General features: G+C 46.5%; 1 protein-coding gene across 1 annotated transcript in view; it reads right to left on the bottom strand.

Moving 5' to 3' along the window:
* cpe (carboxypeptidase E) overlaps nt 1–15,130 on the bottom strand; it is a 217,502-nt gene extending 202,372 nt beyond the window's left edge. Inside the window, exon 1 of the mRNA XM_085962005.1 lies at nt 14,739–15,130. Coding sequence (XP_085818131.1) covers nt 14,739–15,024 — 286 coding nt within the window. The 5' untranslated portion in view covers nt 15,025–15,130. The remainder of the gene's footprint in view (nt 1–14,738) is intronic.
* Nucleotides 15,131–18,497: the final 3,367 nt, after the last annotated feature.

Raw genomic sequence — 18,497 nt, 5'->3', positions numbered from 1 at the left:
AATAGTGAGGTCACCTGAAACGGCCGCATAAGGTCTAAGAGCGTTGTCAAGTTTCGCATGATCTGGCCAGCCCCCACGGCAGTATGGGAAAACCTGACGAAGTAGATCATCCATTTCCTGTTCTTGACGAAGTGCAGCCAGGCGTTTCTCGGTAATGGGCAGTGCAGTGAGTATTGAGTGTACATAATTCTCTATGCACTGCACCTCAGGGGAATCATCCACCGACGGCTGGTAGGGAGCCCTGGAGAGGACGTCGGCAGTTGCTAGGCTCTTCCCTGGCACATGTGATATAGTGAAGTGAAAGTGCATGAGTCGCATCCGAAAGCACTGAATGCGGGGGGGACAACTCGTCCAGGTTTTTAGATCCCAATAGTGTAAGGAGGGGCTTGTGATATGTTTCGACCTGGAATGTCATGCCTATTAGGAAGTCTCTAAAGCGCTCACACGCCCATGTAATGGCCAGGGCCTCTTTTTCAATCTGCGCATAGCGCTGCTCTGTTTTTGAAAGGGCTCGTGAAGCATAGGCTACAGGGCGCCAGTCAGTGTCAGGTCTCTTTTGTAAAAGGGCTGCACCCAAGCCAAACGATGAGGCATCAGCTGACACTTTAGTGAGTGCAAGGCCTGGCGGGGTGGTTAGCTCCGTCTTTATCACAGCGAAAGCTTGGGACTGCTGGGGTCCCCAATACCATGAGGTCTGCCTGTTGAGGAGATCCCGGAGTGGCTTGGTTTTATCGGCTAGATGGGGTATGTATTTGCCCAAGTGATTGACCAGGCCCATGAAGCGGCGTATTTCAGATACATTCCTTGGTGCGGCCATGTGTGCGAGGGCCTTGACTTTGTCAGGATCTGCTCTGACACCGGTCCCATCGATGACCTGGCCGAGAAATTTCACCTGTGTTTTGGCGAATTCACATTTGGAGTTAAGAGTACAGCTTACTGTAGTTTACTGAGAATTGCAAAAAGTCGCTGATCGTGCTGTTCTTGGGTTGCGCCAAACACCAACACATCATCCATTTGGCATAAGACACCATCAAGTCCCTCAAGGAGGCGGGACATGCGGCGCTGGAAATGCTCAGGGGCGGAGGATATTCCAAAGGGCAGTCTGTGGAAACAGTAACGTCCGAATGGCGTGATGAACGTGGTGAGACGTTTTGACTCCTCCAACAAGGGTATTTGCCAGAAACCAGATTGAGCGTCAAGCTTTGTAAAAACCTTTGCAGCTTTCAGCTGCCCCAGTGTGTGCTCTACGCAGGGTAAGAGATGCAGCTCTCTACAGACACTTTCATTGAGTTTTGTTAGGTCTATGCAGATTCTGATTTTTCCGTTGGGTTTTGGGACTACAGCCATTCAGGAGCACCAGGCTGTGGGTTCCTCAACTCTTGCAATTATCCCCAGTTGCTCCATGTGGGTGAGTTCCTCCTTAACTTTGGACATAAGGGGGAGCGAGACACGTCGGGGTGTAGAGAGAGCAAAAGGTTTAGCATCCGGCTTGAGGCGAATGTGATACTCCTCTTGCAGTCGCCCAATGCCTTGAAACAGTCTGCGGAACCGCTGTCTGACCTCCCGTTCGAGGTCCGTAGATACTGTCTCTGCTACTTGTGGGTCCAACCTGGACACCAGACGCAGGGAAATGATGGCAGGGCGACCGAGGAGCGCTGTTCGTAGACCGCGTACCACATACATGTCCTGTTTTGTAGACCGTGGAGCACGAGTCAGGGTAGCTGAAAATTTTCCTCTGACATTCAACAGGACTTGCCCAGGCCCCTGAAGAATCTTAGTGGTGCTCTGAAGAGCCTCTTGACCTAGATCGTTGTAGAGGCACTCCGAGATGACAGTGACATCAGCCCCTGTATCGAGTTTGAATTCAGCCATGTGACCACACAGGCTTAGGGTGATGGTCCACGGCTGGTCCTGCCCATCTCCAATTGACCCCAGGAACGCTATCTCATTGTCGTCGTCCTCTGATATTTCAGCAACCGCAGGTGTGGATCGGCAAACTGCAGCAAAATGTCCCTTTTTCTGGCAATTCCTGCAGCTAACATCTTTGGCTGGACAGATTTGTCTATTGTGTGTACTCCGGCCACACCATCTGCAACTCCGCTTTTGTGGTTGGAAATGTGTTCCAGTTTGAGTTCCAGTGCGAGGCCCCTGTACATATTCATGTGAGTCAGTTTGTCTTGATTTGGTAGAAAAATGTTTTTGGGGGGCTGATTGTCGGGGGGCACTTATGGTTTCAATGGACTCCTCCTCCTCATTACTATCTTTCCGAAGCATTGATTGCTGTTTCTTTATTGCTTCACTTTGGAAAACCTGTGTTTTTGCTTTGTCAACCGTGAGGTCTGGATCCATCTGTAATTTTTCAGAGAGTTTAAGATCCCTTAGTCCAACAACCAATCTGTCACAAATTAGTTCGTCCCGCATAGCTCCATATTCACAGTGTTCTATGAGCTCATATAGCATTTAGATGAAGCTATCACCCGATCCCCCTCTCTCCTGCACGCGCCTATGGAATCTTGCGCGTTCGAATATCAAATTCCTCTGCGGGATGAAATGATTAGACAACTCCATTTTAACTGTGTCATAGCTTTTCAGTTGATCAGCCGTAATATTCCTGCACCGGACGATCGCTTCAGCCTCCGCTCCCATGGAATGTAATAGCGTGTTGACCTGTTTTTCCTGTGACTGTTTATCAAGGCCTGAAGCCTGTCTGAAGCGCTCAAATCTGCTGAGCCACAACGGCCACTCTTCCGGCTGTGTAAAATCAAATTCGGAGGGGGGAGAAATCTGAAAGAATGCAGGACTTTGAGTGACCATGATAGTAAGCAACGTGGGGTAAGTACATTTTTTTCTCAGTCTCTCTTGTTTATCTCCGTCCTGGCGTAACTAGCTACTATGCTACACCCGTATCGTAAACTTTCACTCACCGGGAGCTGACTGGTTTCACTGGGAAAGTTAGTTCCATTGACGCGGACAGTCTTTAACAAGGGTATTTCGGGTACTTGCCACTTCTGTCACCATGTAATGTACTCAACACACGGACACACGGACACGGGATGTATTCCTTCAGCCATCAACACGAGGCTTCTTTATTTATTTCCTTTCTCTATTTACCCTCCGTCACCCCCTACTGGGGTGGAGGGTAACTATCACCACACCGTGCACCTTTGTGCAGTGCTTGTCAGTGTTTGCAGCACCTCAATCCTGCAGAACAGTCAAAATCAATTTGGGCATGATCCCTTTAAGGAAACTGGCGTCATCAGACCTGCTTCCTTTTAATTGGCTGGGAACCTTGCAGAGCAGGCTTAACAAGCCCAATCAACATAAAATCACGTGGAGAATGTGGGCTGCAGTAGGCAGGGACCACGACACCGATCCCGGCTGCCCCGGACCCACCTCGGTTGGCAAAATCGTGGCCAGTGGGTGCAAGGTGTTGATTATTTACCAAGACAGGCTAAAAATTTACTTATTATTTACAGTCTATGGGGAAACAACATCAAAGCTTAATCCATTAACATTTTAACCACCTACTTCCTCAGAACCTTTTTTTTAAAAAACATTTATGAATTCATTTTGATTTAAATACAGGGCCTTAAAAGTAAAAAGTTACGCTTTTTTCCAAGTCTGTTCTGTGGATAAATGGTCAAAAATCTCGAAAGGTGACAATAATCTACTATCTGATTTCTAATGACTGTACTTTTTCATACCAGCACTGAATAATTTATCACCCATGAAAATATTTGCTACTTCCCCTATTTCTGGATGTATTATCACATGGAAAATATTCAATGACATTTACAGGGTCATATACACACAGAGTGACATAACCAAAAGAGATTTAGCTTCCAGGTGATGGTAAAGTGTTTCAGTTAAAGATAGGAATATAACTAGAATCACAGAATACATAATACTGTGATTCTGAGAGGGGGGGGGGGTGGTGAAACTTGTCTTGGGTAGTTGTCCTATCCACGGGTGAGGGTGGGACCAACAAGCCCAGGGAACCCTGGATGTCAAGGGATATACAAGAATGGATTAGGAAAAAAGGGAGGCTTTTGGCAGATACAAAGGGCTAAAAACAGAGGAAGCCCTAGAGGAGTATAGAAAGTGCAGGGGGGTACTTAAAAAAATAAATAAGGAGAGCAAAGAGGGAGCATGAAAAAACACTGGCGGGCAAAAGAAAGGAAAATCCCAAGGTGTTTTATAAGTATATTAAGGGCAATACTACTCTATAGTTTGACAGTTAAGGTTCATAGGCCTAGAAATTCAGTGGGCTTTGCGCCGAGTTACCGCCCAAAGAGGGCTTCTGTGCCAGTCTGCAAACTTCGGGCGAACTTCATTGACGCGCTAATTGCGGTGGTAGCCGTTAGCGCTGCGCCGCCACCGATGACGTCATCGGTGTGCGCAGCGCCCCGGTACCGCCCCGACACCGGCCTGACCCCCATCTTCAGTAGCGGCCGCCTCTTCCGTGGCGGCCGCTAATAACATTCGGAGACCGGGTCCGTACAGCAGCCTTAGTGGGGCGCTTTAAGGTGGAGGTGCGGCCGGCCGCTTTTTCGGCGGCCGCCTGCCCGCACCTCCTTCCCCAGCCTCCTCCACCCACCCCCCCCCCCCCCCCCACGGCATTGCCGGCTGGTTTCCGGGAGCCCGGCACTTCTCCGTTGTGCCGGGCTCTTTTGCCGGCACTCGCGATCGGGGCTCCGGCTGCTGCAGGCACCTCCCCCTTGAGAGAGGGAGGAAGGCCTGCAGTACCGCAGCCTGCCGCTCCGCTGCGGGTGGCGCTGCGGCCACTAGTGCGCCGATATTCAGTTTCAGCGCCCCAAGCGGGGGCGGCCACACCCTTGAACAGCGGCCGTCCTCGACTTTGGGCGCTGAAACTGAATATCGGCTGGGCGCGAGTGGCTCCGCGCCCAGCGGTAAATTCTGGCCGCCAGCGAGCTGGCGGGGCTATAGCTAATTTCTAGGCCATAGTTTATAAAGTCTTATTTTTTTTGTGGTTATAGTTTCTAGTGCTAGTAACCAAGGGCCCTTGAGTATATCATTTAATTGTAGTGTAATTGGTGGTATTGATTTAAATTAACTTAAATCAAATCAATTGAAGGGTAAATCATGGCAGGACAGCTCGGTGCTGTGGTACACTCCTCCTGCACTATGTGGGAAATCAGGGACACTTCCTGTGTCTCTGACGACCATGTGTGCGGGAAGTGTATCCAGCTGCAGCTACTGGCAGACCGCATTGTGGCGCTGGAGCTGTAAATGGATACATACTGGAGCATTCGCGATGCTGAGGACATCATGAATATCATGTTTAATCAGTTGGTCATACCACAGGGAAAGGCTGCACAGGCAGGAAGGGAATGGGTGACCGCCAGGCAGAGTAGTAGGCGCAGGCAGGTAGTGCAGGGGTCCCCTGTGGCCATCCCCCTCTCAAACAGATATACCGCTTTGGATATTGTTGGCGGGGATGGCTTATTGGGGGAAGACAGCAGCAGCCAACTTCCTGGCTCCGTGGGTGGTTCTGCTGCACAGGACAGGAGGAAAAAGAGTGGGAGAGCTATAGTAATAGGGGATTCTATTGTAAGGGGAATAGATAGGCTTTTCTGCGGCCGCAAACGAGACTCCAGGATGGTATGTTGCCTCCCTGGTGCAAGGGTCAAGGATGTCTCAGAGCGGCTGCAGAGCATTCTGGAGGGGGAGGGTGAGCAGCCAGTTGTCGTGGTGCATATAGGTACCAACGATATAGGTAAAAAGCGGGACGGGGTCCTAAAAGCTGAATATAGGGAGTTAGGAGGTAAATTAAAAAATAGGACCTCAAAAGGTAGTAATCTCAGGATTGCTACCAGTGCCACGTGCTAGTCAGAGTAGAAATAGAAGGATATTTCAGATGAATACGTGGCTAGAGGAATGGTGCAAGGGGGAGGGATTCAAATTCCTGGGACATTGGAACCGGTTCTGGGGGAGGTGGGACTAGTACAAACTGGACAGTTTGCACCTGGGCAGGACCGGGACCGATGTCCTAGGGGGAGTGTTTGCTAGTGCTGTTGGGGAGGGTTTAAACAAAAATGGCAGGGGGTTGGGAACCTGTGCAGGGAGACAGAGGAATGGGAAACAAGGATAGAAGCAAAAGACAGGAAGGAGAAAAGCAAAAGTGGCAGGCAGTGTTTAAATCAAACATGGCCACAGTAAATAATAATTCTAAAAGGTCTAAGAGTGTTAAAAAAGCAAGCCTGAAGGCTTTGGCCTAGAAATTGAGTGGGCTTAGCGCCCATTTTGCGGCGCTAGAGGGCATTGCGCTGGACTTGCAGCCGGTTTTGAAATTGACTAGGGCCCAACATCGGCGTTACACCGGTAGCGCTGCGCCGGCACCGATGACGTCATCGGTGTGCGCAGCGTCCCGGTTGCCGTGGTGACGGGCCCCAGCGCCGAAATTCAGTTGCGGCCGCCTCGCCCGTGGCAGCCGCAACTAAGACTCTGGCAACAGAGTCTTGCACGACTTTGCGCCGGCGCATAAAGGTGGAGCGGCGGCCGGCCGCTTTCCCGCCGGCCCGCACCTCCCTTCCCGGACTCCCCCACCCCCGCGGAACAGATGCTTCTCGGCTGCGAGCCCGGCACTTCCCCGAGGTGCCGGGCTCATTTTTGTGAAGATTTTACCGGCCAGCGGGCGGGTGCAGGCAGCTCCTCCTTAAATGAAGGAGGAGGCCTGCACTTCCCGAGCCTGCCGCACCGCATCGGGCGCCGCAGCGCCGGAATAGCGCCGCAATGCGGCGCATAGCGCCAGTTTTCAGGCGCAAACAGCCTTCAGTAGCGCCGGCAGCCGTTTGGGCGCGGCGCTACTGAATTTTTGGCGCGCACAGCGCGACTTAGCACCGGCGCTAAATTTCCGGCGTTAAGCCCCGGCGCAGCGCAACCTCAATTTCTAGGCCTTTGTGTCTTAATGCGAGGAGCATTCGTAATAAGGTGGATGAATTAGCTGCGCAGAGATGTAAATGGATATGATATGATTGGGATTACAAAAACATGGCTCCAGGGTGACCAAGGCTGGGAACTCAACATCCAGGGGTATTCAATATTCAGGAAAGACAGGCAAAAAGGAAAAGGAGGTGGGGTAGCGTTGCTGGTTAAAGAGGCGATTAACACAATAGTAAGGAAGCATATTAGCACTGATGATGTGGAATCTGTATGGATAGAGCTGAGAAATACCAAGGGGCAGAAAACATTAGTGGGAGTGGTATATAGACATGCAAACAGTAATGCAAAGGTTGGGGATGGCATTAAACGGGAAATTAGAGACGCGTGCAATAAGGGCACAGCAGTTATCATGGGTGACTTTAATTGACATATAGATTGGGCTAATCAAATTAGTAACAATACTGTGGAAGGAGGAATTCCTGGAGTGTATACGGGATGGTTTCCTGGACTAATATGTCGAGGAACCAACTAGAGATCAGGCCATCTTAGACTGGGTATTATGTAATGAGAAAGGATTAATTAGCAATCTTGTTGTGTGAGGCCCCTTGAGGCGGAGCAATCATAATATGATCAAATTCTTCATTAAGATGGAGAGTGAAGTATTTGACTCAGAGACTAGGGTCCTGAATTTAAATAAAGGAAACTACGATGGTATGAGGCGCGAGTTGGGGAGGATGGATTGGGGAATGTTACTTAAAGGTTTGACGGTGGATATGCAATGGCAAACATTTAAAGATCGCATGGATGAGGTACAGAATTTGTTCATCCCGGTTTGGCATAAAAATAAAACAAAAAAGGAGACTCAACCGTGGCTAACAAGGGAAATTAGGGATAGCATAAGATCCAAGGAGAGGACATATAAATTGGCCAGAATAAGCAGCAAACCTGAGGATTGGGAGCAGTTTAGGATTCAGCAAAGGAGGACAAAGGGATTAATTAAGAGGGGGAAAATAGAGTATGAGAGTAAGCTTGCTGGGAACATAAAAACTGACTGTAAAAGCTTCTATATATATATATATATATATATATGTGAAGAGAAAAAGATTGGTGAAGTCAAGCATAGGTCCCTTGCAGTCAGAATCAGGGGAATTTATAATGGGGAACAAAGAAATGGCAGACCAATTAAATACATACTTTGGTTTTGTCTTCACAAAGGAGGACACAAATAACCTCCCAGAGATGTCGGGAACATAGGGTCTAATGAGAGGGAGGAACTGAATGAAATCTGTATTTGTAGGGAAATGGTGTTAAGGGAATTGAAAGCCGATAAATCCCCAGGGCCTGATAATCTACATCCTAGGGTACTTAAGGAAGTGGCCCTAGAAATAGTAGATGCATTGCTGGTCATCTTCCAAAATTCTATAGATTCTGGAACAGTTCCCATGGGTTGGAGGGTAGCTAATGTTACCCCACTATTCAAAAAAGGTGGTAGAGAGAAAATGGGGACTTATAGACCGGTAAGCCTGACATCGGTAGTGGGGAAAATGCTAGAGTCCATTATAAAAGATGTAATAGCAGAACACTTGGAAAACAGTGACAGGATCAGATAAAGTGAACATAGATTTACAAAAGGTAAATCGTGCTTGACTAATCTACTGGAATTTTTTGAGGATGTAACTGGTAGAATAGATAAGGGAGAACCAGTGGATGTGGTGTATTTGGACCTTCAGAAGGCTTTCGATAAGGTCCCGCATAAGAGATTAGCGTGTAAAGTTAAAGCACATGGGATGGGGGCAAGGTACTGACTTGGATAGAGAACTGGCTGGCAGACAGGAAGCAAAGAGTTGGAATAAACGGCTCTTTTTCCGAGTGGCAGGCAGTGACTAGTGGGGTACCGCAGGGATCAGTGCTAGGACCCCAGCTATTCACAATATATATTAATGATCTAGACGAGGGAACTAGATGTAATATCTCCAAGTTTGCAGACGACACAAAGCTGGGTGGGCGCGTGTGCTGAGGAGGAGGATGCCGAGAAACTCCAGTATGGTTTGGACAGGTTGGGTGATTGGGCAGACGTATGGCAAATGCAGTATAATGTGGATAAATGCGAGGTAATCCACTTTGGTGGCAAAAACAGGAAGGCAGATTATTATCTGAATGGCAATAGATTGGGAGAAGGGGAAGTGCAATGAGACCTGGGTGTCCTTGTGCACCAGTCGCTAAAGGTAAGCATGCAGGTGCAGCAGGCGGTTAAGAAGGCAAATGGTATGTTGGCCTTCGTAGCGAGAGGATTCGAGTACAGGAACAAGGATGTCTTGCTGCAGTTGTACAGGGCCTTGGTGAGACCACACCTTGAGTATTGTGTGCAGTTTTGGTTACTTTATCTGAGGAAGGATGTTCTTGCCATGGAGGGAGTGCAGCGAAGATTCACCAGACTGATACCTGGGATGGCAGGAATGACATATGAGGAAAGATTGTGTCAATTGGGCTTATACTCGCTGGAGTTTAGAAGAATGAGAGGGGATCTCATTGAAACTTATAAAATTCTAACAGGACTAGACAGACTAGATGCAGGAAGGATGTTCCCGATGGCGGGGGAGTCCAGAACCGGGGGTCACAGTCTAAAGATAAGGGGTAAGCCATTTAGGACAGAGATGAGGAGGAATTTCTTCACCCAGAGAGTGGTGAACCTGTGGAATTCTCTACCACAGAAGGCAGTTGAGGCCATTTCATTAAATATATTCAAGAAGGAGTTAGATATATTTCTTAAGGCTAAAGGGATCAAGGGATATGGGGAGAAGGCAGGGACAGAGTACTGAGTTTGGATGATCAGTTATGATATTGAATGGCAGAGCAGGCTCGAGGGGCCAAATGGCCTACTCCTGCTCCTATCTTCTATGGTTCTATGCAAGAGAATAACCAGGGAAAGAGTAGGGCCCATTAGGGACCAAAGTGGCCGTAGAGCCGGAAGGTGTAGGCGAGGTTTTAAATAAATATTTTGCATCTGTGTTCACTATGGAGAAGGACGATGTAGACATAGAAATCAGGCAGGGGGATTGTGATATACTTGAACAAATTAGTATTGAGAGGGAGGAGGTACTAGCGGTTTTAGCGGGCTTAAAAGTGGATAAATCCCCAGGCCCAGAAGAGATGTATCCCAGATTGCTGTGTGAGGCAAGGGAGATTGCAGGGGCTTGGACACAAATTTTCAGAACCTCTCTGACCACAGGGGAGGTGCCAGAGGACTGGAGGACAGCCAATGTAGTACCATTTTCAAGAAGGGTGGTAGGGATAAACCAGGGAATTACAGGCCAATGAGCCTAACATCAGTGGTAGGGAAATTATTGGAAAAAATTCTGAGGGACAGAATTAATCTCCACTTGGAGAGGCAAGGATTAATCAAGGATAGTCAGCATGGCTTTGTTCGGGGGAGATCATGTCTAACCAATTTGATAGAATTTTGAGAGGGGGTGACTAGGTCTGTGGATGAGGGTAGTGCAGTTGATGTAGTCTACATGGACTTCAGCAAGGCTTTTGACAAAGTCCCACATGGGAGACTGGTCAAGAAGGTAAGAGCCCATGGGAGCCAGGGCAATTTGGCACATTGGATCCAAAATTGGCTTAGTGGCAGGAGGCAGAGGATGATGGTCAAAGGTTGTTTTTGTGACTGGAAGCCTGTGTCCAGTGGTGTACCACAGGGATCGGTGCTGGGTCCTTTCCTGTTTGTAGTGTACATTAATGATTTAGATATGAATGTAGGAGGTATGATCAGTAAGTTCGCAGATGACACGAAAATTGGTGGAGTGGTAAATAGCGAGGAGGGAAGCCTCAGGCTACAGGACGATATAGACGGGTTGGTCAGATGGCCAGAACAGTGGCAAATGGAATTTAACCCTGAAAAGTGTGAGGTGATGCATTTTGGGAGGACTAACAAGGCAAGGGAATATACAATGAATGGTAGGACCCTAGGAAGGACAGAAGATCAGAGAGACCTTGGTGTGCATGTACATAGATCCCTGAAGAAAGCAGGACAGGTGGATAAGGTGGTTAAAAAGGCTTATGGGATACTTGCTTTATTTACCGAGGCATAGAATATAAGAGCAGGGAGCTTATGATGGAGCTGTACAAAATGCTAGTTAGGCCTCAGCTGGAATATTGTGTGCAGTTCTGGTCGCCACACTATAGGAAGGATGTGATTGCATTGGAGAGGGTGCAGAGGAGATTCACCAAGATGTTACCTGGGCTGGAGCACTTCAGCTATGAAGAGAGGCTGGACAGGCTGGGGTTGTTTTCCTTAGAGCAGAGAAGGCTGAGGGGGGACCTGATTGAGGTGTACAAAATTATGAAGGGCATAGATAGGGTAAATAGAAAGGAACTTTTCCCCTTAGTAGAGGGGTCAATAACCATGGGGCATAGCTTCAAGGTAAGGGGCAGGAGGTTTAGAGAAGATTTGAGGAAAAACTTTTTCACCCAGAGGGTGGTTGGAATCTGGAACTCACTGCCTGAAAGGGTGGTAGAGGCAGGAACCCTCACAACATTCAAGCAGCATTTAGATGAGCACTTGAAATGCCATAGCATACAAGGCTACAGACCAAGTGCTGGAAAATGGGATTAGAATAGACAGGGCTTGATGGCCGGTGCAGGCACGATGGGCCGAAGGGCCTCTTTCTGTGCTGTAAAACTCTATAACTCTATGACTATGATAGCGCATTGACAGCCCATTTTACACTCCATCTGATTTTCGGGCTGCTGTTGTGCCATCGCTCATTTTGCACTCCCATTCAAGATGAATTTCACCTGCATCATTCTTTAAGATCAATGATAAATTCGCACCACACAATTAAACATGACGGAAAATACGTTTTACACACACACACACCTTGAGCGTACTTGCTTGATATTTCTGGGGTCAAAGTTGAAGCCGCGAGGGAGCCTGACTCACCAATCTGCTTGCCATATGTATGCAATGAGTTTGTCCAACCTCAGTAAACTTGAGAGTGTTCTAAATGGCCTTTCTCCTCCCTCCAAGAAAAGGTCAAGGCTTGTTGAGCTTTTCCTATAGACATTTGGGAAGATGCAAACCTCGTATTGACTAACATTTCCAACAGGATGGTTAGTGAGTGTACGTCCTTATTTCTGGCTTGCCAGTTATTTTAATAGAAAATATGTGCGGGGAGGAGAAAGAAAACAAACTGAACAGGGTTGATATTGCATTCGTAACAAATTAGCTGCAGGTGTTCTTACACTATGGTAACAGAGCAATTGTGCACAAGTGGCAAATAGTCCTCAACACCTGACCTATTTTGGTAGGGTAGTAAATGTGTATTTCAGAAATGTGCAGTTTTCACCACTACAGCTTCCCTTATACAGACACATCATTATTTAAGTTGCTACAGTACCTTGTCAAGAATAAAGTACTCTCAATATATCAAACATGTTCTGATGTGAAATATAGTCAACATTTAGCAATCTGCACAGGAAAGACAGCGCTCAAAAGACATATTGTGCTGGGCTCAATTCATTCATTCACAGCCCTTTACTGTTTAACTGTTAAACCATAAACAGCTGTTTGCCAGTGTTTTACACTCCTGCAGCACTTCACTAGTTGTTAAACCTATGTTACAGTTTACATCCATCCCTCAACATGTCGGCCATGCTAGGTACCATTTGGGAACAATAATGGAACCATGTGGGTATGAGTATTGTGCAGGAAACATTCGCCAATTGCAGCCAGTCCAGGAGATTTTTTTGGGAACACACAAGGTATTGATCAGCGAAATGCAGATGGCATTGTGAATGCTCATAATCTTCATACAATTAATGAGAATCTCTGTACATCAATGCAAACAAACCCAGAGAGACCTGAAGCGTGCTTCACTCTCAGCAGCACCGCAAAGCTGAAAACCTCCCTCTATCTACATTATTAACATGAATCAGATGTCTGCTCCAATTGCACAGTAATGAGCACCAAACAGCAGGCAGCATAAAGGCTGCATGTGTTTCTATTCAGACTTTTATTAAATTGGATTACTTCTGAAAGGTCACATTCCTATTTTTGGAAAGGTACCTTTGCTTTCCAGTTGAAAATGAACCTTATGCACAGCTACGGATTGCTATGCCATTAACAGCAGTGTTGCAAGATGCTGTATTTACTACAATCACTTGGACTTAAGATAATGTAACATTAATAACACTATTAATTAAATGCATTATTTCAAACAAGGATTCCAGTTAACATAACATTTTACAGTTAGAAATTATGCCACGAAGCAACTTTCTCCTCTTAGTCTCTCCCCCTCCCTGCAACATAAATGTCACGTTCTTGTGTGAATTTATATATGACAAGGGAATAGATCAAAATACCAATAGGTGGAATTTCCAGCTGATTATTTTCAGAAAGCCCCTTCTCCTGCCCTTCAAAAATGATTTAATGGCCTAACAGGGATGATAACTTTCACTCTTTAAATGAGCGGAGGTATTTGGGGCATTTCCAAGTAATGTTGTGGGCATTTTTCAAAAGGAGCAGAATCATTCCTCAAAACTGAACCTGAAATAATCACATTCTTATGTTACAGATTTGGTGAACAGTTTCCATCATATATTTAAAACAAACTCAATCCCCAAACAATACTTCCATTGCAAACTGCGTCCATGCCCGAGGGGATGCTGTGAAAGGCCGTTATACCACACACCCACCTTCAATGCATTGTTGCCTGGTGGTTTGTGCATTTCTTACTGTAAATATAACCCTTTTCATAAAGGAAACACATCCCAGTTATTTGGAATATGCTGACATTATTTATGCAATGCACATCTGTCTTTTGGCTGTGAAAATAATGTTCTTCTTCAGGCTAAAACCAGAGCACAGTTTCCATGGCAACTGCAGCCTGATCATATATTGTAGCCTACAGTGTAAAATGTGCTGAGGCGATTCAATTGGATCTGTTTAATTATATATCAGATATCAATCCACACGTCTTTATAACCTGGAATGAGCCTAATCTGCAATAATGGAGAACTCTCCCACCTCCGACGAGACTCAAACAAAAAGACATTTTTGTTACATGTTCAAAAGCACAGACATCTCATGGTTAATCCGTGCATGCAACAGCCGTGCAAGCTCTGGATGCCAATATAAATGGTGTTACCTTAGAAAGGTTTAACAGCAGTCATTTAAAAATGGAAGGTTAAGCGAGATGGGCTGAATGGCTTCACTCTGTACTGAATCTGGGTTGGGGGGGGGGGGGGGGGGGATTCAAAAGGTGTAATGGCCCATTAAACAGAACCAGGACTAAACAAAAATTGGCTGGAACAGTGAAAGGGAATTGCATTGAAGTGATGCGGGTTCTTCCGGGCGGACTGGCGGGCAGGTGGCAGACAGAAGCCGCTGTGCAGGGAGGTAGGTCATTCGCCCGTCAGCTAAACTCCATCCGTTCGACTCAAAAAAAATCCAGTTATTACCGAAAGGTAACAAAACACTTCAGGATGGTGAGATTAAACGGCACAACCTTAACAAATGTGTCATGGTATTCCAAAACAAGAAGGGGCCGAGACCCAGCAATGGTCAGCCCTGCAGCTCAGCGTATTACAGCCACTCTCTGCAATATTTAAATAAGGCTTCACCAATTATCAGTACAAAAAAAACCTTTGAGATAGCAATCCATACAATGAAAACTGTGGAATATAATTTTCACTCATTACTACTTTCATTATTGCAGTCTTTAATAAGACTTTAATCATTTCATTTTTTCATGCCTTATAAACCAATTTATTTCATGAGCTGATTTTGAAATTGCAAGCATGGATTATTCTGCCCTGGCCTCAGCGTCAATTACCCGGTTCGTGCTTTCCGGGATTGTCCGTCATCTCGATGGCCAGCAGATCCCGTCCCTCGAAGCTCTTGCCGACCGTGTAGATGCGGCTGATGCTGGGGCACTGGAGCCAGACACCAACCAGGGCGTCGCGCAGCTCATCGTAGAGGTGATACTCGAACAGGAGCCCCTCGGACACCGAGTCGGAACCGGAGCGGGCTCCGGGAGTATCAGCGGGCATTGCTGCCCTCGCCCAGGCTGCTGCTCCCCACACCGCCGAGCAGGTCAGGAAAAGACGCCACCAAGCCATGGTCAACCGGGCTGGCTGCTCCGCGCCTCAAGGTAGAAGGGCCGAGCGAGTGAATAGGGAGAGACTGGCAGCGGCGCCCCGGCAATAAGTAGCAGTGCGAGTGAATGACAGCCCAGCGAGAGGGAGGAGCCGCTCGCTGCTGACACAAATCAACCTGACACACACAAACTGGAAGACGCACACTTTAAAAGGGCATTGTCAAGGGTAAAGGAGGTCACTTCATTCTGATTGCACACTTACTTGTTTCTCTTGCACTAGTTTTGTTCCTCCTACTATCAAGATATTGTAACCAAAGCATTTTCCTACATTTCAGGAGAATTTTCTTTGAAGACCATTTTTATTATTATTCTTTCATTATAACAATACAATCTTAACGTCAACCATTTCCGACCTCATCTGGCAACATAGGTTTGGAGATTGTCAGGAAAACTGCGAATTTAACAATAGATCAGAGTTGACCCCCAGCCAAGAGGCAAAAAGCAGTGAATATAGTGTATCGGAAATACCATCATTCAAATGGCGTATATTTTATTCTGCAGAGAAGGTTGGGATGTTGCCCGTCACGTTGATGAGCAAGTTACTGCGAGGAAATTGTATTAATTCGACAAATTTGTTAATATGTTTACTTTCTTTTTTCATTCTCGCAGGATTTGCAATATAAGTATTTAAATCGTATTGATACAATTTGATTCATCATGAAGCAATAAAAATATTGTTCTCCAAACTTGCTGCATGGCCCAGCATGGGAAACAAATCATTTTTTCATAGACGTGCGTTGTCCTGAATGGACACTTAGGAAATGTTTGCATTTGCAACACTTTTGTGGAGAACATAATTAGGACATTCAAGTAGCACCAGTCGGTTGACTATTTTAATGAAAACGGGACAAGAAGGGTTAAAAAAAGGTCACATGAGCTGTAAGAGCTATAGATAGGGACGTGGAGAGGCAGCAAAATGTGATTGGGCAACTGTCATGAAGCAGAGAAAACAATAGTAAACCAAGAAGTGATTAAAACAAAACTTTGTTGTTGGTTTGAACCAGTGTAGCTAACAGATTAACCACACATCCAACTTGCCCTGGTAACCATGCCCAGCCAAACTGCTCAATGTGATACAATGTTGTCATGTCACTGTGTGTTGGGTTTCACATAGACTGAGCCTGACTGAACAGTTTCAAGGTATTTTGAATGGCATGAGGTATCTAGGCAGTGCCCTCTTCCTGTGTGTTCTGGGTGTGCGCTGTGCTATGAAAGACCTGTCCATTGTGGCTGATTTCTCACTGTCTTTTTTAGAGACTGTCTTGCATGCTAGCTTCCAGAGATGGTCCCTTGGAGGAGACTGCCAAAAGTGTGATGTCTTCTCTGGACCCCTTTTACAGGGGCAGTGATGTGCTCCACATTGTCACTGTCTCATCATCACTGTCACCTTTCCCATTTCCTCTGAAATGAAGGTATTTTCAAATGTAGACTCTGAGGATGTGAAAGAATCATGTATTGAGATATGAAATAATGGCCCAGAAATTCGGGTCGGGGCTTCCCGCGGGTGTAAGCCCCGAACTGCACTTACCTTGCGCGCCGGCTGTTGAGCTCTGGGAATTCCGCTCCGGGGCCTGGCCCAGCTGCCGGCGCGCTGTGCTTGCGTATCCCAGGGGCGCAGTTAGTGCGATGCGTCCCCTGGGATCACGTGAGCCATGGGCAGCCAATTGGAGGAGGGAAAAGCCCATTCATAAGATTGACAGGAAGACCTGTCAAGACTTATAAATACTACGGGCCCCAAAATAGCAGTAAACCTTCAAATAATTTTTTTTTTTAAATCACACTTTTTAAATAAACTATAAATTACATTAAATAACTATTTTAAACAATAATTTAAATTTTTGAAAAAAATAATTTTATATTTTAACGGGGCTAAAAATAAACTTACCTTGCTTTAAAGTATTTAAAAATAATAAACCTATGGAAAAAATGTTTTAATTTTAATTAATTGACCACTTACCTTGTAAAAAGCAGGCCTTACGCCTGCTTTTTACATTTCTAAATCCTGCAGGCTTACGATCCCGGGAAAACCTGCAAAAAAAAACTAAGTTCAAAGCGCACACGCTGTCTCTCCTGCGCGCGCGTTCAACCTCTGAACCCCTTCGATCAGAGGATCGGAAGTGCCAGTTTCCCACGCATGCGCAGTGCATGCAGAAAACCGGCACTTCCATTCGGCCTACGGGTGAGTACCCCATGCGTACTCACCCGTGGAGACCCGAATTTCTGGGCCAATATTTTTTATTAGTCTGGACTGATCAATAATACTTTTCTGGAACACAGAGAATCAAAAATTATTGATTTGATGCACAGAAAATAATTTTGGACGAATAACATTGCACATCAGATTTCTAAGACTTTACTAAGTAGGGCTAGAAATTCATGTGTTGAGCGCCACTCCGTAGCACCATGAAATGGCGATAAAATGGCGGCTGCCACTCTTTCACCGGTTGGTGGCAGTTCCCATGGTGGCCGCCATACTGCTCTCCCCATTTGCGCTGCCGGTAACTGGAGCCAGCAAGCCAGCAGGACGGCGTTGCACAGAAGGTGAGCGCTGTGCCACCTATCTCCATGCCCCCAGACCAATTTCACTCGGTTAGTGTTGCAGCCATTTCCAGCGGCCGTTAACTGCAGTTGCGGTAACACCAGCAACTTTGCTGGTGAACACAGATCTCCAAATTTGCAGACGTCACAAAGCTGGGTGGGCGTGTGTGCTGTGAGGAGGATCCTGAGAAACTACAGGATGATTTGGACAGGTTGGGTGATTGGGCAGAAACATGCCAGATGCAATATAACGTGGATAAATGTGAGGTTATCCACTTTGGTGTCAAAAACAGGAAGGCAGATTATTATCTGAATGGCAATAGATTGGGAGAAGGGGAAGTGCAACGAGACCTGGGTGTCCTTGTGCACCAGTCACTGAAGGTAAGCATGCAGGTGCAGCAGGCGGTTAAGAAGGCAAGTGGTATGTTGGCCTTCATAGTGAGAGGGTTTGAGTACAGGAACAAGGATGTCTTGCTGTAGTTGTACAGGGCCTTGGTGAGACCACATCTTGAGTATTGTATGCAGTTTTGGTCGCCTTATCTGAGGAAGGATATTCTTGCCATGGAAGGAGTTCAGCGAAGATTCACCAGGCTGATACCTGGGATGGCAGGAATGACGTATGAGGAGAGATTGGGTCGATTGGGCTTGTACTCGCTGGAGTTTAGAAGAATGAAAGGGGATCTAATTGAAACTTATAAAATTCTGGCAGGACTGGACAGACTAGATGCAGAGAGGATGTTCCCGATGTTCGGGGAATCCAGAACCAGGGGTCACAGTCTAAGGATAAGGGGTAGGCCTTTTAGGACAGAAATGAGGAGGAATTTCTTCACCTAAAGAGTGGTGAACCTATGGAATTCTCTACCACAGAAGGCAGTAGAGGCCAATTCATTAAATATA

This window comes from Somniosus microcephalus, chromosome 2, assembly GCF_052327205.1.
Source record: "Somniosus microcephalus isolate GS21.2 chromosome 2, FLI_Smic_1.0, whole genome shotgun sequence".
Lineage (NCBI taxonomy): Eukaryota > Metazoa > Chordata > Chondrichthyes > Squaliformes > Somniosidae > Somniosus > Somniosus microcephalus.
This window is presented reverse-complemented; position numbering and strand designations above follow the sequence as displayed.